Source organism: Staurois parvus, unplaced genomic scaffold (assembly GCF_062004578.1).
Source record: "Staurois parvus isolate SC_StPar_1 unplaced genomic scaffold, SC_StPar_1.0 ptg000151l, whole genome shotgun sequence".
Lineage (NCBI taxonomy): Eukaryota > Metazoa > Chordata > Amphibia > Anura > Ranidae > Staurois > Staurois parvus.
This window is the reverse complement of record NW_028317947.1, coordinates 1,315,865-1,341,939: the sequence shown is the minus strand read 5'-3', so window position 1 is coordinate 1,341,939 and position 26,075 is coordinate 1,315,865. Positions and strand designations below refer to the sequence as shown.

Sequence of the window (26,075 nt, the reverse complement as noted above, 5' to 3'; positions counted from 1 at the left end):
TTTGTGAGTATGCATTTATATGCTTTTAAATAAATTTGTGTTTCACCACAGTAATGCACGAAGAGAGTGCGCCCTGTTTTGCTTTTGTTCACCAGCACCTCTTATCCCCCCATTCATAACCCAGTCAAGGGTTCAGGTGGAAACAGCGAAGACCTTTATACTTTTATTGTGCACCATAGTAATGTTTATGCTCTACAGTAAATTGCTGCCAACCCAAATTCATACCTTGCCAAGCCATTCAAATGGAAGCAAGAGTGCATTACGGTCATATTGGTCCACAGACCCGATTCATCATACACACCTGTTCTCTGCTGCAATGGCCAGGCATGGATATGAGATAATAATGCATGTTATGTATTTCAGTGACAATAACTGCTGTCCGTGACTATGACCAGCTCTACAAAATTTGGTCTCTCATAAATTACCAGTCCCAGAAATTTGCAAATGAATATATGCCCCAACAAAACATCTGCATAGATGAGCCCATAATCTATTTTACTGGCAGGAATAAGATGGGACACCATCTTCTCTTTTTTTTTTTTGTCCCTCCTGTCCTGGCCAACCTGGCCTCTGCCTCAAGAACTGTTTCTTTTGCTACCCCACACTAGTGAACTATTACTCTAGGGCAGTGGTCTTCAAACTGTGGCCCTTTGCTTGACTCTATTTGGCCCTTCCTCCAACTGACACCAATGATGAGGTGCTATCCCTCCCACTGAAGCCATCAATGGGGCACTATTCTTCTTGCTAAGACTAATGATCGGGCACTACTCCTCCATACTGACATAGTCCACGAGGCACTATTCCTCCCATTGATACTAACCACGGGGCACTATTCCTCCTGTTAAACCCAACAATGGGGCACTATTCTTCCTGTTAGAACCAATGATGGGGGATGTTTACTCCCACTGATGCCAAGACATTTTCTACTCACACTGGCCACAGTCCAGCCCCCCTAATTCTTGAAGGACAGTAAATTGGCCCTTTGTTTAAAAAGTATAGAGACCCCTGGTCTAGGGTACAGTATGACACAGAATAACTGTCCACATAATAATGCACAAGAAGGGTCTTTAAAGACATTGACTAGTCAGGAAACTGTATATCACATTTTGAGAGACCCTAAAATCAAAGGCTGTAAAGGTTGTCTTGAAAAGTTAAGTTACAAAGAAGTTTAAAAAAAAAAAGTTGTTTTATTGAGTTAATGTTATATTGTTACTGTGTTTCTGTTAACAGTTTGCTTTGCAGGAACACCAATCAGCTGCAGCACTAATCTGTGTATTCTTCCAATAGCAGGGCTGCTCTCAGAATACATACGTCAGTGTCTGTATTGCTCCAGGAGGAGACTTCTCCAGCCACAGTAAAAAAAAAAGAATGTGTATGCCCGGCATAAACTGTACTTTTTTCCCTTTTCTCAGGCAGAGACTTCTTCATCCACATCGATTCAAGTGAATGAAGGAATCTGTTAGGTTAGGGCTGAATGAAAATAAGAACATTACATGTGTAGTACTGCCCTTGTAGTTGAGTTGCTAAAGATTTGGGTGCCCCTATAGTCCTGCACATCCAGGCAACATGCATTTTCCATTTAAAATTTCATCCAGAAGACAGTAACCAGTCCTTGAACTTGTTTCTTTTTTTTTTCTATTTATTAAGTGAAGTTAAACTTGGATGGGGTAAGGGATGTATGGGATGCCCAAGGGAAATGGCGACTGAGGACAAACTTCCTGGAACTATGTACAAGTCTCTTTAACAGCAAAAATCCTCTTCTGGAGAGCTAGCCAGCATCTCCTGATGTACCACCCCAGATACTCCTTTATTCAACTGTTCTGGGTGAATCCCTGGGCAGGTTATCCAGTGCCTGTAACTTTAAAAGATAAGACATTCTCGGGTAGCAACTAAGACAGTTACCCAGTAGAGTGCTCCTTCTCCTTACTGGCTCAGTAAGGGGAGCTGGTGGGTCAGTGGCTGCTCTCAGGCCTTCTGGTGGGCTGTTTCGTCCCTGCTCCACAGATGTTCCTTGCTCTGGGGGCCAATGACATCCTGAGCTTTCCTCCTGTCCAGCTCCACTGCCTGTAGGTGAAACCCTTCCCATCTGGGCCCCCTCCCGGGCTCCTGCTTCTCCATCTTCCACCTGAACTCTCCTGCTACTGAGCAATCTCTCTCACTCTTAAGGGCTGTCCTGACCCCATGCCAAGCCTTCTGCTTGGGGATTAGCCAGGATCCCTTTGAGAATGCAGGCCAGTGACTCCTTACCCCCTCCCACTGCTTCTAGATTCTTCTCCAAAATTCTAGAGCAGGGGGAAGTTCCAGAGAGCTGATCTGCAGAGCCTCTCAGCTCTGACCTGAATTTTACTTCCCTCTGTCTATTACCACAGGTTGGACTCTAGTTCCCCCTAGCTACCTGGGAGGGTCCTACATATGCATGCCTAACATTCGAAGAGTGGGGTGGATGTCTGCCACAGCTTTCTTCAGCCACATTGACTGATGTGAATTAAGGAATCTGTTAGGATCTTTTTTTCATTCAGCCTGTAAAAAAGACATTACATGTATGGCCAGCATTAGGAGTGTGGCAGAAACTCCTAATGATGGCCATACACACAATATTTTAAGAGGCCCTAAAATGTCAGGACAGTTCAAACACTCCTCAAATGACTCCTTTTTGGAAAGTAGGTACTCCAAGGTATTTGCTGAGAGCCATGTTGAGTCCATGGAATATTTTATTTTTTTGCACAAGTTTTTTGAAAACAAATTTTCTTTTCACACAAAATTGTCACTTTACTGAGATATTTCTCACACACATCATGGGTATACATGGAATTACCACATGTGTGAGGTTTTTTGGGAGCCTAGTCCTATGTATGGGGGCCCAAAATACAATGAGCACCTTCAGGCTTTCAAGAGGCGTAACTTGTGCATTTTGATTTCCTGACTACCTATTACAGTTTTGGAGACCCTAACATTCCAGGACAATCTAGTAAACACTCCCTAAATTATCCATATTTGCAAAGTTGACGCTAAGTGGCATTGGAGTATTTTCAGATTTAATTTGGGCATTAGCGAGTGTAGTTCCACGGTGTACCCACTAAGGCACCTTAAGCTCCGCACACAGACCTGCCAGCAGACTAACATAAATGATTTTAAAATAAACTGGCAAAAAAAAATTGGCAAAGATGTGGCAATTTTAGAATGAGTAAGATTAGGGATATAAGCAATACATTGAAGAGTGTGGAAGGTATGAGAGTGAGCACTGCAGGAGAGAAGTGCAGAGGGTAAAACAGTGGGTAGTATGTGCAGGAAGGGAATGTGTGTGGTATGTTAGCTGGTGAGATGTGCAGTGAGGAGGGTATGATGGCCGACCATATATGTTGGAGATGATAGCGAAGGGTATGACCAGTGGGCAGGATGTGCAGGTGAGGGGTACAGCGGATATAAGAGTGGGAAATGTATGTTGTAGAGGAGTGTGGAGGGCATAGCAGCAAGTGCAGGAGAGAAATGATGGTATGATGCTTGCCAGCATGTGCAGAAAAGGAATGCAGAGGATCCTGATGGTGGCAGAGTCTAATTGTACATTTTGAACAAACTGAACAGATCAAGCGAGGGAAAAAACATTTAAATATCTGTTTTCTCTTCAAATGTGCTACAGTCATACTTAAAATAGGTCATTACCATCTGGTCGATGGAGGAAGCACTGACTGGGAGCTGTTTATATTTGCAGCAGAACACTTGGATCAAATGTACAGTATGGGTTTTCTTGGGAAACAGCCACATTGATGAAGTGCGGAATAAGCACGCTTGATATTGAGTATGAAGAAAAAAAAAATATATATATATATAATGGGTATAGAAAATGATCACCCCCCTTTAAAATAATTTTGTTGCTTTGCAGCCTGGAATGAAGACAGACACAGCTTGTTTTATTCAGCTGTATTTATTCATTGCAACTTATAACATCCAACTGAAAGATATAACACCACAAGTCAGAAAATAAAAAAAAAAATAAAAAACACAGTCACTGAGCTGGAAAAGGGATTAACCCCTCTTAAAAATAACTTATAAATTCAATCAACTGTAGCTAATCCTCTTCTTAATGGCAAACAAAGCCATTTGACTTTTAACTGTGATCAGCTGTAGTTGAGTAGCTCAGCATGAAAAGAGATTTTCTGGAGCATTTCAGTCCCTGATAGTGCAACTGAAGCAAACAATCAACTATGGGTGGCAAGACACTGTCAAAAGATCCCCTGGATAAAGTTGTGGACAGGCACAAGTCAGGAGATGGATAAAAAAAACATGTCAAAGGTTTTATCAATGCCAAGAAGCACAGTGAAGTCTATTATTAAGTAGTAGAAGGTATTTAGTACAACACAGACCCTCTCTGGATCAGGACATCGCTCCACACTGTTTGAAAGAGCGTGTCCAGGTGACTATTCCTCCAATAAGATGCTGGGGGGGCAATATTTCTTAGAAAAACACTTTGAATAATATTATGATGATGGTACAGACAGAATGTTCTACTTACTTTGGACAAATTTGGTAAATGCTTTAAAGGACCGATCTCAATATAAACAGAACCGCAAAGACAAAATGTTCAGAATGCGAGTAGTGTGCATTCGGACACTACAGCTGTGAGTGTGCGCTACTTTATGCAAATATCAACGCACAATTGTGTACAGCCACCTTTATCCATGCATGATGATGGGGGGGGGGGGCTGTGCCCGACTCCAGAACATCCCGGGCACCAAAAATACACCACCTCTTTATGCTGCATGGGCAAATGCACCCATGTGCCTTAAATGTTAAACTGAATGTGAGCGGAGGTGAGGTAGTGGTTAAGGATGAAATAACACAGAGATTAGGGATGACAGAGTGGAGGAAGGAGGCAGCTACATGATGGCACCATATTTCTTGTAATTTCGTGTAATGAGTTTCTCTGACATAATGTCCTTTCAGGAAGCTGTTCTCCTGAGGCATCAGGCTCTGTCCTGTACTCTGTCTCTCTTAGACAGGCCACTAATCACAGGTCACGTGCTAATAGCCATAGGCTGCACACTGATGGAGCAAGTAGCTGCAGTATGTCTTTGGATCATACATTCCAGTCATTGAATCACAGAAGATGGTTTAGGAGGATCTCCATCTTAAAGGATAACTGTACAGTAAAGTAATTTAACTTAAATTTTCACTTTTCATGAACAAACCTATGCTAATACCATCTTGCTCACCTTTGTAGTATTGTTTTTTGGTAAAAAAATCCTCTTCTGTACCTGCACACTAAACTTTCCTTGACTTGCATGGGAAGCATCCTGAGATGTCGATCCAGCATCCTGGAAGGTCCCATACAAGACTATAGGGGTTCAGTGCACAGTTAGAACCAACCACGTACTTATAGACTGTTGTTTTTTCCTGATGAAAGGATAGTGCCATTTTCTGAAACTTGTTGAAATAAAGCATTTAGCCATCTCCATACTATCTACTATGCACCATGGGTGTTCTGTACACAGTGCTGCAACTGACAGTATTATACCGGAACAGAAACTGTGCCATCAACAAAACAGTAAATATGTCCAAGGACTAAGGCAGCTAAAAACTTCCAATGGGAAGGCACCCAACTGGAAACACTCATGGAATATGACAGCCATGTGTTGTGGAGCAGGTCTGACAGCATCTGTTTTGAGGGTCTGTATGTGGCCTGGCCAGTCCGGACCCAAGCATGGAGGCTTCCAAGAAGCATAGTGGGTTCCTATCCTTTCCCTACCCATCTGGAACCTCTGCCTACCACTGTTCACTGTCCTTGTCAGGTGCAATCTACTTTTTCCACTGCAGGTGGTGCTCAACCACAGCAGCATTGCAGAGGGAACATGGCTCCTCCATGGTTTCCTGGGTAATTGGCGCACCAATTCCAGGATCCAGGGTCCTAAACAGACTCTGCCTGACCTAAGATAGCCACCAGAGTCACTTGCAATGCCAGCATCCAACAGGATCACTGCCAAGGAACCCATAGAGGAACCATGTTCCTCTCATCATCCTCTGCAATGCCACTGTGGTTGGGCACCACCTGTAGTGTAGAGAGTAGACTGCACCTGTAGCAATTGTGCACACAAATATGGACGCAGTCATCCATCTTGCTCAAGATTCCCCATCTTGTATCATTCTCTCTCCCTCCAATCTCCCTCCCTCAGGAATGTGGTCTGTGTGTATGCTGAGTTCATAAGGCATCAGGCACAGTGGGATAGCTTCATGGTTAGAAACCCCAATTAGCCCGGGCCCAGAATGTCTGTGAGACTCTTGTTTGGAGATGATCGTAAAGCTATAAACCAGTCCTTCACTGGACATGAAAGACATTCCAGAATAGACGTAAAACATACATCCCATTTAAAAACAACATTTCATAGCTTAAAATAGGGAATACATACAATCGAACAAAGCATATATTCGGATAGCTCAGTTTAATGCGAGTCGCCTGATATCTTACACCCCTAGATTAAGTCTACCCGAGATGCAGAAAGCGATATCTCTTTAACCGTCACAGGTAGATATGTCATATCTGATATCTAGACGTTCAGCAGATGATTCTGCATATTATCCTACCAGTGGATAGGATGCTCCATGTACCTATGGAAGATTATTGACCATGGTATAAACGTGGGAGGGATTTGGTCATAGCAGAGTTCCCTGTCTAAACACCCTCCCCAACTGAGGCGATTGGTTCTCAGCTTTAAGGAGACACCCTGCTGGTGGACTAGAAAATAGGCTGTCAGGCCTGAGAGAGGCAAGATGAAGAGATCTCCCTTTTAACATCAGGAACCAACTTTGAGAGAAAAGGCACACTTTTGCTCTGACACTTAAACCAAGGCTGATGGCAAGTATTCTACCTCTCTAAACTTCTTTCTGTTATCTCTTTGCTGTGTTATTGCTCTCTGTATTTATATATATATATATTGGCTACATCTTTTTCTGTAAATATTTTATTTGCACCATTTTGACCTTTTTAGTAATAAATCCTATTATCTGAAAAGTGTTGAACTGTTTCTAAAGCTCTTTAATGCAAACTAAGAATCCCTGTCTCTGAAGAGTGCTACTGTGTGTTTTAAAACCTCTGGATATATCTGCCTGTGGTGACAGTGTGTATCCAGAGGCTTATTTAAACATCATAGTGTTACTGCTAAGATTGGTGAGTTTCCTCTTTCTCTGTACAAAAAGCCGGTGATGGCAGTGTGGAGGGTTAATTGCGTAATTAACCTGACCCAGTAACAATCGCTCTCAGGCTGCAGTACATAGATTGTGGTCCATTAGCTGGAAAATCTTTGTGCAGGGTGCAGCTGAGCGTTGTATTGTTACGCATGTGACAGCGCGGTTTTAGATTGGCTAGTCCTTTGGTCACGAGTTGGTGAGAAGGGCTGGGGGTCTGACGCTACGTCCGGCACAGCACCTGCCTACAAGCTCAGGCTAGCCATTCATGCTTAATTTTTTCTTGCAGACTGATCAAGGGAAAACAAATGATGTTTTATGTTACACATTCTTACTGCTGCACTCTATATGTTATGTAGTTCTCCTGACTGTTGCACTTCATTTTACACACTACATAGTCATGACTTCTGCATTCTTTAAGCTCTGTTGTGCATTACGTAGTCCTGATCACCGTGTCTCATATGTTTTGTTGTATGTTACAAACTCCTGACTGCTGCGTACTCTGATACTTCTGATTGCTGCACTCTATAGGCTACTTAGTCCTGACTTCTGCATGCTACAGTTGTGATCAAAAGTTTGCATACCCTGGGAGAAACCGTGAAATTTTGGCATTTATATTGAAAAACTGACTAATCATGCCAAAAACTTTTATTTAAGGAAAGTGATCATATGAAGCCATTTATTATCACATAGTTGTTTGGCTCTTCTTTAAATCATGATGATAACAAAAATCACCCAAATTACCCTGATCAAAAGTTCCCATACCCTGGAATGTTTGACCTTGCTACAGACACACAAGGTGACACACACGGGTTAAAATGGCAATTAAAGGTTAATTTCCCACATCTGTTATTTTTTAAATTGCAATTAGTGTCTGTGTATAAATAGACAGTGAGTTCATTAGCTTTCATTTGGAAGCACTGAGCAGGCTAGATACTGAGCCATGGGGAGCAGAACAGAACTGCCAAAAGATCTGCATAAAAAGGTAATGGAACTTTATAAAGATGGAAAAGGATATACAAAGATATCCAAAGCCTTGAATATGCTTGTCAGTACTGTTCAATCACTTATTACGAAGTGAAAATTCAGGGATCTCTTGATACCAAGCCAAGGTCAGGTAGACCAAGAAAGATTGCAGCCACAACTGCCAGAAGAATTGTTCAGGATACAAAGAAAACCCCACAGGTAACCTCAAGAGAAATACAGGCTGCTCTGGAAAAATATGGCATCTTCAAGGCTTTGGAAATCTTTTTATATCCTTTTTCCATCTGTATAAAGTTCCATTACCTTGTTAAGCAGGTCTTTTGACAGTTCTTTTCTGTGTATGCTGTGTTGTTCATTACATTGGCTGGACTGCTGTACTCTATATGATCTGCATTATATAGTTCTGACCACTGCACCCAGTTGTAGAGTAGAGTCAAACTATTTTAAATTAGTTCTTCTTTAAGGTAGGTTCAAAGTGTTGACACTCTACCTATATTCTATGTTCAGAAAAGAATATTTAAACGAAGAGTTTAATTTTCCTTAAATGAACCCTTGAGCTGAGTTTTACCTGTCACTTGTGGCACAAAGGCTATGACATACAGTATGTGGCACACACAAATCAGCCATAACATTATAACCAATCACCTAATATTGAGTAGGTCCCCCTTTTGGACCCTTTCCACCAAAAGTGGAAGAAAATACATTATCATTAAATCATGGTGTAAGCTCTTCACAACAGTCAGTTGCAGATCAGTTGCGTTTTCAAAAGTCCTTCATGCTGCATTTTTCATGCATGTTTGGCGCGGTAAAAAAAAAAAAACGCACCCCCTCCCTCATTGAAGTGAATGGAAAACATGTCAAAAATGCACCCATGTTTTTGGTGCATTTTTGAAGTCACAAGTATTTTTTCACAGGTGCAAAATGCACTTGGAACACACATATGAATTTTTACTGCATTTTTGCAACAGAACAGAGTGAAAGCAGCCTTTGTTGCCAAAACAGCCCTGACCCATCAAGGCATGGACACCACTAGACCTCTGAAGGTATGATGTAGTATCTGGCACTAAGCCATCAATAGCATATTATTTAAGTTGTGTAAGTTGCAAGGTGGGGCCTCCATGGATCGGCCGTCGTATAGTGCATGCTGGCGCCATCTCTTCTCCACGTAAGCAACATACAAGCACCCAGCCATCCACATGATGTAAAAGAAAATGTGATTCATCAGCCCAGACTACCTTCTTCCTTCAATCCATGGTCCAGTTCTCATGCTTACAAGCCCATTGCAGGCACTTTTGGTTCTGAACATGGGTCAGCATGGACAACTTGACCAGTCTTCAGCTAAACAACCTTAGACGCAACAAATTGAGATGCAATGTGTGTTCTGCAGGGGCGGACTGACAACTCATGGGGCCCCCTGGGCAATAGGGGATCATGGGGCCCCTGTGTCCTTGCCCAAACTCAAAAAAGCCTATGAAAAAGGTACCAGGGGCATCTCATGGGGCCCCATACAGACCCCGGGCCCTCGGGCAGTGCCAGAGTTTCCAAATAGTCAGTCCGCCCCTGGTGTTCTGACACCTCTGTTGGAACCAGTATTAACTTTGTAACCAATTTGAGCTACAGTACACACTCCCCATGTGCATCAATGAGCCTTGGCTGCCCATGAACTCATCTCTGGTTCACCAGTTTTCCTTCCTTGGACCACTTGTGGTAGGTTCTAACCACTGCAGACCAGGAACATTCCACGAGCCATCTAGCCATTACAATTAGGCCCTTGTCAAAGTCACTCAAATCCTTACCATCGTCTATTTTTGTTGTATATAACATGGCCACTTGCTGCCTGATATATACAGTATGCCACCCACTTTAAGGTGCCATTGTAATGAGATAATCAATGTCATTCACTTTACCTTTCAGTGGTCATATTCTTATAGCTGATCTGTGTATATTGGCTTTTTTTTTATACCTTCTCACTGTAACTTCAAACTGGTCACGTCCACCATTCACCATAGAACTGCTCTTTTTGGTGCTCAAGGTCTTCCCATTCTCACCAATGCCCCTGCAACTATTGCTTCTTTATTAGGCCAATGACTTTACAGAGGTCAGGAAATTCTTGCCCCGAAAGCCCCAGAAATTTTTCAAGGCAAGACCCCCAATTTGATCCCATCAGTCATCCAGAGGGCTGGGAGCATGTGTCCTTTTTGTGTGTCCACACCCTGCAAATGAAATGCAAGTTCACTATCACACCAGACACATTGAATATTCACTTGGCAAGCAATGAATGGGTTTCCATTATTTCTTATCTCTACTGGGGGATTATTCCCCTGATTTTTCGGCAATGCTAACATGCAGGAAGAAATGCAGAGTGAACCTCTACACAGGAATACATATAAAAAGGATATCTGTGAGTGATTCAGATGCAGTCATTTCTAAATACAGGCAAGCACAGTTTAAATGTATGTGTCGCGGCTCGGGGGCGGCTGGCATCTGGAAGATAAAGCAAATTGCATTTCTAGATACCCTTGTCCTGATCAGTAACCCTGTGGGCAAAACACGCTGGATCAATATGAGAGATGCTATCACACCAGCTAAGGATGAGGGTGGAGGCAGCTGCCATGGAGATTGATGGGAGATGTACCTGTAATGTAGACTGATGATAGGCTGGGAGTGGTACGTCCAGCTTATAAAAGTACGGGGAGACAAGCATGTTCAGCATCCTCTCTTCCAAAATGAATGGTGTTCAGGCCGTCGCAAAATCCTACCAACTATTCAACCCCAGAGCATACCTGCAAAATAACTATGTGCCACCTCGGGCAGACTTCTCGTCCGAAGAGAGTGTGATGTGTTGGAAACTGCGTTGCCTTCATGAGGCTTGTGCCAAGGGTAAGCGATATTATGACATCACTGCTTTTATATTTAGCTTCCAGATTTATAAATATATCCTCTTCTTAAAAAGTGGCAAGCCTTTATTCACCCCCCCCCCCCTTTGATCTCCATCAAGGTTTAAGTTTGGCCATGCATAGGCTGATACTGGCCCAAGTAGAGCATCACCTATGATGATAGGGAGAATCTGTCTATCCCTGGGGGATAACAAATACTTCAGATCTTTGTTAGACTTCATTATTTTAGACATTTTCAGATTGTTGGAAAGTCAAAAATATTGTTTTTTTTCTCAAAATTGTCAGTCTTTCATTTTTATAGCACAAAAAATAAAAAATGCAGAGGCAATCAAATGCCACTAAAAGAAATCTCTATTTGTGGGAAGAAAATAACATACATTTCATTTGGGTGCAGCGTTGCATGACCACGCAATTGTCAGTGCTATATTGCAAAAAATGGCCTGGTCAGGAAGAGGGGTAAATCCTCTGAAGGACAAGTGGTTAATAGATACCTCTGTTCAATTACTTGGTAAGACAAATTTCTAATCAGCCAATCACATGGCAGCAACTCAATGCATTTAGGCATCTAGACGTGGTGAAGACAACTTGCTGAAGTTCAAACTGAGCATCAGAATGGGGAAGAACGGGGATTTAAGTGGGTTGGAACGTGATATGGTTGTTTTTGCCAGATGGGCTGATCTGAATATTTCAAAAACTGCTGATCTACTGGGATTTTCAGGTACAACCAACTCTAGGGTTTACATAGAATGGTCCAAAAAAGAGAAAATATCCAGTGAGCGGCAGTTGTGTGGATGAAAATGCCTTGTTGAGGTCAGAGGAGAATGGGCAGACTGGTTGCTGTAACATTCAGATGGTAGGGTCAGAATTGGTGTACACAACATGAAAGCATGGATCCATCCTGCCTTGTATCAATGGCTCAGGCTGGTGGTGGTGGTGTAATGGTGTGGGAGAGATGTTCTTAGGACTGGCAAGGTGGACCTAATAAAGTGGCCAGAGTGTATATTGCCCATCCCTTGAGTCTTCCTAAAGATTAGGTAGGTTCAAGGAAAAGTGCCCATCATTCTCAGAAAGTTAGAGTTACAGACTAAAATATCACACAAAGAAGGACAAAATAGCAACACAGTTAGACACCAATTTGGCTGCCTTTTAATGATGATATTAATAATAGTGGGTGAGTGTAATGAACTTGAACAGCATAAAGTTTGTGAAGATACTCATAGATAACAGATGATTACTGCAGACAAATTGTGGGATTAGAATACAACCACAATGTTTTTGACCCCTTTCCGACCACCTTGTCAATAGCTTATGGGGGAAAGAGGGTACTTTTAGATACTGGAGGCAACTCAGTATATTGAAAACACTTAAAAAAAAAGCATGGAAACTATCATTATTTATATTGGAATAGCTTGCCCAATACAATTGTTTTGTTTCATTATGAGAAAACTGGTGCTGGAGGTGTCTGTTCCACTGAGAGCACAAAACTGTAATTGAAATTTATAAGCAGAGAGCTTATATCACACATGCACATCTGAATGCCATTCAACGACTGTGGCCAGATACTATCCAGCTTCTGTATGCTAAAAGCAGATCTAATGGTACGAAGATCTGATTTTCCCCAATTAGCAATTTTATTGTTTTTTTTTTGTTTAACCAGTGACAATTTTATTGCTTCTAGACAGATTTTAATCACAAACCTTTTCTTGTTTTTAAGTGAACAAATGATAAAAATTGGCATGGAGATCAAGCAAAAATGCCTTTCAAGTGTTTTTTTATGGAAATTAACATTATTTGTTAGTTTTGATTGGCTTGTACTATTTTCTAGTATGTCTTCTGTATTTGTAAATTCACAATCTGTTTGTGAGATGATTACTATTTTTTATAGTATAGGTTTTATAGGTTTTTTTTATAGGATTATATTGAAGAAATGTTTTACAGGCTGTTTGTTGTCGATGTGTTAAAGTGTTTTTTTCTACCTTCTAGTTGGGTTTTTTGTTTAACACATTGACAACACACAGCCTGTAAAACATTTCTTCAATATAATCGTATAAAAAAAACCCAAAAAACTATACTCTAAAAAAATGTTAAATTAACATCCAGTGCTTATTTTGGCAGCACATATACAGATATTTAACTAAAATGTTTTTTTCTACCTTCTAGTTGGATTTTTTGTTTATGTTAAATATCTGTATATGTGCTGCCAAAATAAGCACTGGATGTTAATTTAACATTTTTTTAGAGTATAGTTTTTTTTTTTATACGATTATATTGAAGAAATGTTTTACATGCGATGTGTTGTCGATGTAGTAAAAAAAATCTGACTAGAAGGTCGAAAAAAACATTTTATGTTAAATATCTGTATATGTACTGCCAAAACAAGCACTGGATGTTAATTTTACTTTTCTTTTAGAGTATAGTTTGTTTTTTTATACAATTTATATTGAAGAAATGTTTTACATGCTGTTTGTTGTCAATGTGTTAAAAAAAATCAAACTAGAAGGCAGAATAAAACATTTTATGTTAAATATGTGTATATGTACTGACAAAACAAGCACTGGATGTTGATTTTACTATTTTTTATAGTATAGTTTATTTTTATACGATTTATATTGAAGAAATGTTTTACATGCTGTGTGTTGTCGATGTGTTAAAATGGTTTTTTCTACCTTCTAGCCGGATTTTTTTTAACACATCGACAACACACAGCATGTAAAACATTTCTTCGATACAATATAAAAAAAAAAAAAAAAAAAAGCAATAAGGTAAAATCAACATCCAGTGCTTGTTTTGGCAGTGCATATACACATATTTAACATAAAATGTAACACACAGCATGTAAAACATTTCTTCAATATAATCGTATAAAAAAAAACTATACTCTAAAAAACAGTAAAATTAACATTTTACTGTGCTTGTTTTGACCGATATTTGACATAAAATGTTTTTTTTTACCTTCTAATCGGATTTTTTTATGTTAAATATCTGTATATGTGCTGCCAAAGCAAGCACTGGATGTTCATTTTTTTAGTGTGTATGCCAATCACTATATTTTGTAGGTCCAAATCATTAAAACATGTTATATTTGAAAGAATTCTAAGATATGTATTTTGGGGGTTGAACAACAATAGTAAATGGTCATCCAGGGGTCTGGGAAACCTGATTTACACTTTTTGCTGTTCAACGCTGTTATATTTCATATTAGAGAAATAAACAAAATGATAAATTAAAAAAAAATACAAAAATTAAAAAGAAAATATTTATCCATAGGATCTCTCCAATATGAAAAAAGTTTGATTTTTCTCCTTCTTCTTATAATACTTTGATTTTACTCATTCTTAGAATTATTTAATAATCTATTAAATCAATATACCAGGTTTTATATTTTTCCTTCGCACCAAAAAGTATTATTCTCTAACATCCTACATACAGGGATCAGATAACTTTTGGGGTTTGGGCTTAAAGTTGATTTGGCAATAGGGAAGTGTAGGGAAAGTACAAAAAGTGACTTTTGCTTGCCCCCAGAACAAAATACAAGTTGCCTGACCTAAAGTGGAAGTAAACTCCCACTGGACACTTGTACCTACAGGTAAGCCTATAATAAAGCTTACCTATAGGTACAAGGAATATCTCCTAAACATGCACCCTTTAGGAGATATTTAGTGTCCCTGCATCCGACGATCCCACTGGTGCATGCATGGGTATGCCAATCCTTCAGAGTTCTGTGCCACGGCTGGGACTCCCATCGCGGCTCACATGGCATCATCATGGCTCTGCAAATCAAGTGGAGCCCAGAGCCTGCAAACCCAGAAGGAAGACTGGGTGAGGATGGAAGACCTGTCATCAGTGACAGCGTGCCGATGAAGGACTTCGTTCTAAGGTAAGTCTTTCATTATTTTGCAGGGTGATTTTTTTTTTTCTTTTTTGGTGGTTTACTACCACTTTAAGTAAGAACTTTACAATCACAAATCCAGAACAAGCATGCTTTAGCCACTTCCACTCTGGTACCTTTTATACCCCTTATGGACCAGAGCTATTTTTACATTTCCATTAGTGGCTGTTTCTTCGGGGCTAACTTTGTCTATACTTTAATTACCAAAAGTATTACATTGTTTGATAAACTATACTTCATTTTGGCAATACATACTTGCAAAAATTATTTTACTTTTTAAAAATGTAAAAATAATTAACATTTTTATATAATCTATAGACAAAAAGAGGTTAAAAAAAGGGTGGATCCTCTTGTTCCTGTTGAGCAGCTCCTTGCTCAGGAGGTCATTACCCCAGACCCTAAAAAAGGAACTCTTTCAGGGTTTCTATTCAAAACTCCATAGCAAATGGAGGCATTTGGCCCATTCTGGGTCTGAAAATCTTTAAATAGTTCTTGCAAGTTCAAAAGTTTTGCATGGATCAGGCCAGGTCAGTCATTAACTGCCCCCTTTTGGGGATCTTCTGGCCTCTGGCCTCCAGAAAAGCTTTTTTTTATTTAAAAAAAAAAAAAAAAAAAAGTAGTTTTAATGTGAATACTTAATTTACTGTAAAAAAAAGTTTGTTTTATTCCATTATTTGTTCTGTTTAAAATGTTTTTTTTTCTGGTAAAAAGCATGACAAAGTTATTTGCAAATTCGAACAAAAAGACATTTACTATTCCAGTTTTTTTTTTTAAATTACCCAAAAAATTAATGCAAAGGAAAAAAATTTAAATAATCACTGGCTGTCTTCTCTCCCTGGTGGCGGCATCTTTAGTGTGGGCACCTGGCTGTGACAGCTTGCAACTTCAAAGCCGGGTGCCCACTGCGCATGCGCGAGAAGCACTGCGCTTTGTGAATGGTCCCGTAGTCTTCTGGGACCTGTCGTGTCCCAGAAGACTACGGGGAGGGAGAGAGGACAACTTCTGCTTCTGATTGCCTAGGCGATCGCAGTGGAAGTGGGAGCGGGTACCTGTCAAATTCGGGTACCTGCTCCCCAAAGGGACAAAGGCTTAAAGTGGAACTTCCCCTTTTGTTTGGGTGGAGCTCCGCTTTAAGTCTAGTTATTATTACTATTACGACATACCTTAACATCTTGTATGCTTGAAATCACATTTGCCCTAAAACATATCTGTTACACACAAGATCACAGTTCTGTTGTAGAACACATGGGAACTATATAGATTTTTTTTTCATTGTTGAACAAACTACAGTGGAAAACTTCATCCCACAAATGTATTTTCTTATATTTATTTGGAAGGACATAGCAAACTACTGTCATTTTCATGAGATTACACTCAGCCCCTAAGAGTAAACAAGGCAATCTCATAACTAAGCTCAATGTCTTGAAGGTAAATTACTGCTCTTTGTCACTTTGCTGGCTAATGTTAAAGAATAGTTGTACTTTTAAACACATTAGCTTTTTTAATTTATCCAGGGACACCAAGGAACTTTACAAATGTCTTCATTGCCAGAAGCCACAAGTGATTATTTGGCATGTGGCATCGCATTAATGCAATTACCGGAGATCACAAACTGCTGGAAGCAGGCTGCCCCTGCATATGTTACGCTGCAGTGTACATGAATCCCATACAATACCAGACAGGCTGGGCTTGGTTAAACTCATGCACTGCCTTCTCGTAGGAGTTCTTCCATCTAAAGACTATATTATTATTATATATTGCTTCTGACAGTGGATACATGGAAGCAGATATTAGATTGCCTAACTTGTCTGCAGCTACAGTCCAGACCAAGACTCACTTAATGCCTTCCTCCCAACTTTATGAGATGGGAATGAGGGACACCTATTAGCAAAAGTATGTAGGCATAGGACACCCCCCCCTTTAAAGGAGATTTGTTAAAAAAAATGATTAGTTAAACCCACAAGTGCTTTTTTTACCACTACTATTCCTTTTTTATTGGTCTTTAAAAATTATAATTGCAGGAATTTAGAAAATTATATTAAAAGGTTTAGCACTGGGATTAACACTTTTTAACCACTTTCCCGCCGCCCTATAGCAGAACTACTGCTACAGGGCGGAAGGGGTGTGCAAAATCACATATATATATATATATATATATATATATATATATATGTGATTTTCCATTTCCGGGTAGGAGGCCCGCATGAGCCTCACTTGTCGATCACTGGGTCCCGGCCGGTGATTCCCCACCAGCACCCGGCAATCGCCATGTATCGCCGATGGGGGACAGACCTGTATGTAAACAATACAGATCTCTCCCGTCAGATAGCAGAGCCATGCAAAGCAATGTGCTTGCAGTGGAAAGCACACACACAGCCCCCATAGTGAAACAGGGCACAGTACACAGTTAACCCTTTGATTGCCCCATATGTTAACCCCTTCCTGCCCAGTGCCATTAGTACAGTGTCAGTGCTTTTTATTAGCACTGATCACTGTATTGGTGTCACTGGGGATGTCAGTGACAGTTAGTCAGTTCTCACCCAGTGTCAGAATGCCCGCCACAGTCCCACTATAAGTCGCTGATTGCTGCCATTACTAGTATAAAAAAATTCCAGTATCTATACCACCATTTGTAGACGCTATAACTTTCACGTAAACCAATTAATTTACACGTATTGGTATTTTTTATTAGCAAAGACATGTAGCAGAATACATTTTGGCCTAAATTTATAATGAAATTTGATTTTTTAAATTTTTTTACTGGATATGTTTATTAGCAAAAAGTCACAAATATATTTTTTTTTCTCACAACTGTCTGTAATTTTTTTATAGCACAAAAAATTAAAACTGCACAGGCAATCAAATACCACCAAAAGAAAGCTCTATTTGTGGGGAAAAAAAGAACATCAACTTCATTTGGGTGCAGTGTTGCACGACTGCACAATTGTCAGTTAAAGTAACGTAGCACTGTATCGCAAAAAATGGCCTGGTCAGGAAGGGGGGTAAATCCTAAGGAGGGCAAGTGGTTAATAGATAAATAGTGCATTTTAAATACAACATAGATCAGAGCAAAATGAGGGACAAATGATGGAGGAGGGACATAAGGACTTTGTTCCAAATGAGGGACAGTCCCTCGAAATCAGGGACAGTTGGGAGCCATGCTTAATGTCTTATAACAGGGGTGTCAAACTGGTGGCCCTCCAGCTGTTGCGAAACTACAAGTCCCATCATATTTCTGCCTTTGGGAGTCATGCTTGTAACTGTCAATCTTGCAATGCCTTATGGGACTTGTAGTTTGGCAACAGCTGAAGGGCCGCCAGTTTAACACCTGTGTTAACCCTATCCTTGAAAAAGCAGAGTTTTCAGTTTAAATTTGTAAAGTTGCTTGGTATTCCTGGACACATAAAACTATAATTTAGAATTACAATAAACCATTTACTCTGCACTGAGGGAGTCTTGAGTCGCTCAATTTAAATCCAGACAGAAATGACCTGGTTGTGTCCTATTTATTGTGAGGACTACGGCACCAGCAAAACAGAATCTCTCACCCTGATTAAAAAAATGAAATTGAAGAAGGTTCCGCTGTGTTCTAGACCAAGGGCGGACTGACCATTTGGAAACTCGGGCACTGCCCGAGGTCCCGGGGTCAGTAGGGGGCCCCATGAGATGCCCCTGGTACCCTTTTCATAGGCTTTTCTGAGTTTGGGCAAGGACACAGGGGCCCCATGATCTCCTATTGCCCGGGGGCCCCATGAGTTGTCAGTCCGCCCCTGTTCCAGACACAATTTTGTTAACAAATATATTATTGATAAAAGTATAATAACTAATGATAAATAATATATAATTGATAGTTTGAATGGTTCATGTTGTAGCTTTGAAATATTGGAAAATAAAGTATCAGATCATGTACTTTGGATTAGTAGGTTAAAACAGGGAATCACATCTTGGTTTTGCCAAAAATTTTGCCTGCGTCATGGGGAAAAGTATACAGCAATTATCAACTCCTGAATGTGTCAGATTTGTAATAAATTCCAATATTGTAGTGGGACATTTGTTGGAATAGATTCATGGGGAAAGATACACTATTTGCTGATAGTGAATAAAGGTTTATGCACTCAGGGCCCTAAAAGGCATTTTTTATATGCCTGGCATAAATGCCCGGAATGCAGACTTCTTGCATTCCAAGCATTCATCCCTGGGTGCATAATGCACTAAATGTTAGCACCACTCAGTGCACAATCCAGCCTCTGCATTTTTCAGCCTGAAAACACTCCATTTTTTTCCTGTGAAAACACTGGAATGTTTACACGCGGGCTAAATTCCCAGTGTGCATTAAGCCTTAAGCCAGCCATAGATGGGTTGCAGGAAAGAAAATCGCTCAATTCCCCCAATAACACAGTCCAAGTTGATGGGGAAATCCATCCCGCGGAGCTTTGTATTTTTCCCGGCAGGGGGGCATCAGCACAGCAATTACTGTTAGCGGCTATAATAGCCGTTAGCAATAATTGCATGTAAAATCAGACAGGCTGGTTGTACCCAAGCTGATCAATTAGGGTACATTCAGCTTGCCTACGCATGGCTCGAATCTTGGCTAGTCCCTGCTGAACCAGCCAAGATTCGAACCGTCTATGGCCGGCTTTAGTAAATGTCCCTCAATGTGCATTTTATACATGAAAGCAGCATCCCTACTTAATTGAAAAGTGGTCAGATAATGAAATAAAGACATTTAAATAACGGGTGTATGGAGTATATTCAAAAATAGCATTTCAAACATAAGTAGTACAATTAAGGCACATCCAGACCCCGAATTTTGGGGAGGCTGATAGTAATTGGCAAGGGTAAATATATTAGGAGGGTGGGATGCCTCCTGTTGGCTGTAAAAAAAAGTTGTACTGTTCAGACTCAAGATGGACTGGAGAAGAAGGAAAGTAAGAAGAACAAAGTAAAAGGGCAGATGACCCTAATACTAGGGGAGATTGAGGAAAGAACAAAGAGAATATGTAGATCTGGGGTAGCCATTAAAGAGGTAGCTGGAAGTACACAGTAGAAAGGGGGTTAAGAAAGGGAATTTCATGAATGGTCACTAAGACCAGAAAATGTATCCTTGTTGTATGTAGAGGGGGCAGGCAGAGCTGGGTGAAATAGAGTGGGTGCCTGAGCGGAGACTATGTTTTTTTAAGGTGTTAGATTATGTAAAGTGGATCCACATATACTTTACATTTTAAAATTTATAGTACGAATCTGAGTCCGTTGCTAACATCTCCTCCATTATGTCATTCACTGTTGAAATCCAAAGTGTCAGAGGAGGGGTGGTAGGGGATTTCTTGCTTAGCAACGTAGCGTCAACAAGCATGGGCTTCACTCATCTGAGCCTGGCGCTTCATGGACATGCACCCAGAGATGTGATGCTTGATTTTCAATAGCTCATAATGACTGGTTATATCACTACAAAGCACAGACCCATTGGGAGGAGCAGGAATCTGATTACAACCAGACCCAGGAGTGATGAGAGCCTCCGGGCATGGGTTGAAAGATGGCATATGAGCTTTGAAGGAGTAGTACAGGGATGAAAATAAGGGACAGAGCTCTTGCTACCCTGCTAATACTCAACTGCAACCAGGGCCGGATCTACCCTATCTGGTCTGGGGGTGCAGTGAAAAAAGTCAGGGGACATAATGCCAACACTGTGTGAGTCTGTCAGTGTCACGACCTAGGAAACACTAGTATGTATCAGGCTGACAGAGAACCTGTCTTCCTTATATCAGATGTCCCTATCAGAGGCCCTCTTTAATCAGGAGTCCTCCTTTACATTTAGTTCCCATCAGCTTGCCCCCTTACATCAACTGTCCCCAACAGAATGCCCCCTTACATCAGGGTCCCTATCAGAGTTCCCCCTTACATCAGGGTCCCTATCAGAATTCCCACTTACATCAGGGTCCCTATCAGAATGCCCTCTTACATCAGCTGTCCTATTAGAGTCCCCATCAGAGTGCCCCGTTACATCACGTGTCCCCATCAGAGTGCCCCCTTACTTCAGGTGTCCAATCAGAGTCCCCATCAGAGTGCCCCTTTACATCAGGTGTCCCCATCAGAGTGCCCCCTTACATCAGGTGCCCCATCACATCAGGTGCCCTATCGGAGTCCACATCAGAGTGCCCCCTTACATCAGGTGTCCCCATCAGTGTGCTCCCCTTATATGGATTGTACCCATCTGTGTGCCTCCTTACATCAACAGTCTGCATCAGACTGGCTCATGGATTAGTGGATGCATTCTAGGAGATCTGGGGGGAGCACAGCTAAAATCTGGATGGGCACAGCCCACCCCAGCACCCCCCTAGATCCGGCCCTGACTGCAACCCCTGCTTTGCTAATGCTCTATATTACCTGCTTGCCTAACGCTGATACTTGACTGTATGATTGTTATTAATGGGACACTGGCAGATGGATGATGTCTACATGTGAATGGAAAAAATATGAAATGTCTAAAGGACCCTATCATTATTGAGTCTGCTGAATGTAGAAAACTGGGAGTATCTGGCCACCATCTGCATAACAGCAGAGTCACTCCCTTGATGACTGCTTCCAATTGGCTACGTCCTAAGTGGATAAAAGTCACTTATGTGACAAAGTAAGGACTACACAATGCCATTACTGTCCTGTACAAGGAATTAATGACTCTAAATGGTTACAACAGTTAGCTTTGAACCTAAAGTGGATCACTCCATACTAGATGGTCCGAACATTATTTAGAATTAGTTTAATAGTGGTGCATGGATGTGTGTTGTATATAAGTATAAAATATGCAGCGCTAAAGGACAATGTGTAATCGCCAATGACCGCCATGGATGTGTGTTGTATGGGTGGTCCGTGCTTCTGTTTTTAAGGTGACAACATTGTCAATTTGATTTTAATGGTGTTTGGAGTAAGGTTAATGTTTAATACATATTCGATTTATGCAGAATTTTTTTTTCATATGTATACCTTAATAAAGCATGATACTCTGTTATACCATGGTTGGTCCTCACTTATAGACACTTTCTAAGGGGGGGGGGTGTCTTCTTTAGACCTTCATAATTTGTGTTTACTCTATTTTTTTTTGGCTATTGAGGACCCTGCCTTTAATGGTGAGAAGGTGATAGGAGTCTTAATTTTACATGCAGACTTTCTGGGGATTTATGCTCTTGTTTTCACTGAACTGAGTCGCATTATGTCATTCAATGTATAAATCCAAAGTGTCAGAGGAGGGGTGGTAGGGGATTTCTTTCTTAGCCGCAGATAGGAAATCTTTGAGTAGACATCTTTTTTAGGAGGCAAATAAGTCCGGGAGAATGGAAAATAACACAATTTCTGGAGAGGGGGTTATAGACTCATTATATTTCTTATTGTACAGTATATGTTAAAGATCATTAACCAGAATGGTTTGAGTCTCCAACACTCCCACCAGATTTGTAGGTATGTGCCCCTCTCCTGTCTGCATCTCTAACACTCAGCTGACATACCGATTTAGGGTAACTGGGTCTCTATACCATCTAGCTAGTATTTTGAAATTCTTTTCCTGTCCATAACTACAGATAGAAGATTTATGAGTGAACAATAAATACATCTACTTTTAAATTCAAGTAATCTTTTTCATCTTATTGAATGTAACAAAGCCACCGCCAAGTCATCTCTCTCCAATGAATATGAATTCTAAGGTCTAAAAATGCAAGATTCACTTCTGATTGGCACAACCTGTTTACATGCCCAACATACTTCAAAGCACATACTGTCTCAACAAATCATGATAACTGCCTTCGTAATGTGTTTGTTACATATCTTTATAGTAAAAGTATATATTTGTATCTGGGAGATAGTAAACTGGTCTGTTATAATTAGTACTTGCCTGTTGTCCTACATAAAAAAAACTGAAATGCATTGTTCCTTACAATATCTTGACATGAACTTTGTAATTATACGCAGGTGAAATTAAAGGTCACATCGTAGTGGACATTGGTTCGGGTCCTACGATTTACCAGTTGCTGAGCGCTTTTGAGCACTTCAAGGAGGTTATCATGACTGATTATCTGGAGGTGAACCGAGAAGAACTGAGGAAGTGGCTTAAGAAGGAGCCTGGTACCTTTGACTGGAGCCCATACTTTGAATATGTTTGTAAATTGGAGGGAAAAGGGTAAGAAGACTGACACTCCTTATTAACATTCACTAAAGAATAAAAGTGTATCCAAAGGTCAGATCTACGGTTTATAGCAGTTGGATAACTATGGTCAGCCATTAATTACCATATTCAAGTAATGTGGTCAATGCAGAATGGGATTGTTTTTTTTCAAAACTTTTTATTGCATGTTTTAGAGAAATTTACGAGATACAGTAATTACATGTATATTCAAGCTTCAAGTGTTTTTGTGTCAGCCAATAGAAAGCATGAGGGGGAAGGAATTAGGGGTAGAAAGTTGCTGTTTGGCTGAAAAATGTGTGACAAAACACTCCTAAAAAGCATGATATGTTTTGATGCCTTTCCATTAAAGTCTATGGGGCCAAAAATGCTCCAGTTTCTGCGAAAAGTAGTTCATGTACTTTTCTCAGCAACAATTGCGCTTCAGGTAACAAAATGCTCAAATATAAACATATAGAAATGGGATTTGGCTTGTTAAGCGTTTTGGCACTTTGAGCTACAAAACACCCAGATGTGAATGGGGCCTAAGAGTTTTTGTTGTGATCTTTAGGAATGAATAATTTCACAAAGAATCTAGGGAGGTCAGGGATGGCATGTTTTCCTGCTTGTTAGAATACATAATAGGTTTAATGTCCATAGTGTAAGCACAGGGGCACTTGAAATTTGAATTAAGTGGGGTTCTAGTAGTGCTCTAAAGAGAACTGTAAAGCATTTTACTTACAAAATTAAAGCGGAGCTCCACCCAAAAGGGGAAGTTCCACTTTAAGTCTTTGTCCCCCGCTCCCCATTAAGGATTGGCACCTTTGGGGAGCGGGTACCCGAAATTGACAGGTACCCGCACCCACTTTCACTGCGATCGCCTAAGTCAATCGGAAGCAGAAGTTGTCCTTCCCCCCTCTTTCCCGGTAGTCTTGTGGGACACGTGACAGGTCCCAGAAGACTACTGAGCCATTCACAAAGTGCAGCGCTTCTCGTGCATGTGCAGTGGGCACCCAGCTTCACCCGGGTGCCCACACTGAAGATGCCGGTGCCAGGGAGAGAAGACTGCCGGTGAAACCAGCTGTGGTGAGGAGACCGCTGGACCGAGGAACAGTTAAGTGGCTGTATTTTAAAAGTCAGCAGCTACAGTTTTTGTAGCTGCTGACTTTTATTTATTTTTTTTCAGGTGGAACTCCGCTTTAAGTGATTTTCTAGGTTTAGTAAGGAGACCAGGTGTGTAAAAACGTCTGCCCTGAGATACAGTTTTACAGTGTAATGTGATGGACTGTCCAGCACCCTACCTGGGGCTTCTATCAGAGAACTGCTTCCTCGCTGCTGGGACACAGGATCAAAGTATTATAGCTGGGCATTGCACCCAAGAACTAGACGACACTAGCTTAAGGAGAAAAACTGGAACTCTTTATTGAACAGAAATACAGGTTTTTATACACTTCAAACATAGGGGCATTTCCTAAATGAACAATCCCACACTGATTAGATGACAATGTAAAGCTGACAAACGACTAATCCCATCATGTAGGAACTAGCCAGGAGCTAGTCAGGAGGACTAGCCAACAGAAACAATAGGTGACTCAATTAACAATGGGACAAATACACAAAAGGTAAACACATCACACCTTAATAAACTGATTACAGCAAGAGACCTCAGCATCAGGTTGTTTTGAGCTGATTATATTAACATCTTTTCTACATCTAGGAGGAGGATTGAAGCAGTCAATGTTGGTTTGGGCACAGAGAACCCAAATCTGTATCCTGGTCCTCCAGTTCTCAAAGTCTGTGTTTCTGGGAGACATAGACTTGAATCCAAAGTAAAACTACTCCACAGATCCCCCCCAGGCACACAGTTCCCAAAGAATAGAGCCCCCTCACATTCCAGGGCCCATGGTCAGTAGCCAGGAGGCTAGCCTGCAGTCCCATCCAAAAGCCCCTGTCCAGTTGGGTCTGTCACATGTAAGTACAAATGTAATTCCATAGTAGTGTTCTCCCCATACCGTGGGTATGAGAAAGCCTCTAACATCCATAAAAAACATAAATGTCTCTACTGTTGGAAGAGTGAAGGAACAGGGGTATTTGTGGAAATGGTATAAACTTGCTGCCACTCAAAGCCTCTGTGGAATTCCTCTTCAACAAACAGGTGAAATTGGCTATAAAATAGGTCTTTTTTAGCAACAGATTTCCTAAACATATATTTATACTTTTTCCTCCACAGGGAGTCATGGCAAAACAAAGAAAGGCGTTTTCGGGAAAAGGTAACACGAGTGATACCCTTGGATATCCATCAGCCTTGCCCCCTTGGAAAGGAACTTGCCAGTGGTTCAGTGGACTGTCTGGTATCCTCTTTTTGCCTTGAGGCATGCAGCCCGGACCTTGAAGCTTTTCAGAAAGCCCTTGAAAATGTAGTTGGAATCCTTAAGCCACAGGGTCATTTTTTGTGGATTGGGGCTTTAGAAGAGTCTTATTACTTAGCAGGAGAAGCACGTCTGAATGTGGTGCCTGTTACAGAAGAGATGGTGAGGGCAGCACTGGGCAAGGCCAAGTGCAATATTAGGGAATTTCGCACTTACTCAATGACTCCTGCTATGAAAGTTGGAGTGGATGATGTGAGTGGGATTTTTTTTGTCTGGGCTCAAAAAGCAGCTAATAAATAAATTCTATGCCATGTGCCCAATAAACATTCCAAAAGAAGGTTTGGTATGTATTATACATACACACACACAAATAAATATCTAATAATAAAAAAATCTAATAAATACTAACAACATAACGAACGGATGTTTTTAGTGTTTACTTTTGAAAAACTGATAAAGTAGGATATTAGACACTGGACTTCTGGTGTGAAGAGTTTCTATTTCACAGACGTGTAGCCTTTCCAGGAGTTAACTGTTGTAATTCCTACACTGTTCACCTGATTTGGATGTAAATACCCTCAAATTAAAGCTGACAGTCTGCAGTTAAAGCA

The 26,075-nt window shown here is 40.7% G+C and overlaps 1 protein-coding gene across 1 annotated transcript; it reads left to right on the top strand.

Moving 5' to 3' along the window:
* Positions 1 to 10,862: 10,862 nt before the first annotated feature.
* PNMT (phenylethanolamine N-methyltransferase) lies at positions 10,863 to 26,075 on the top strand. The gene is made up of 3 exons (XM_089674314.1): positions 10,863 to 11,040; positions 22,906 to 23,113; positions 25,326 to 26,075. Exons 1-3 carry the CDS (start codon positions 10,863 to 10,865, stop codon positions 25,762 to 25,764), a joined length of 825 nt encoding a protein of 274 aa, XP_089530440.1. The 3' UTR covers positions 25,765 to 26,075.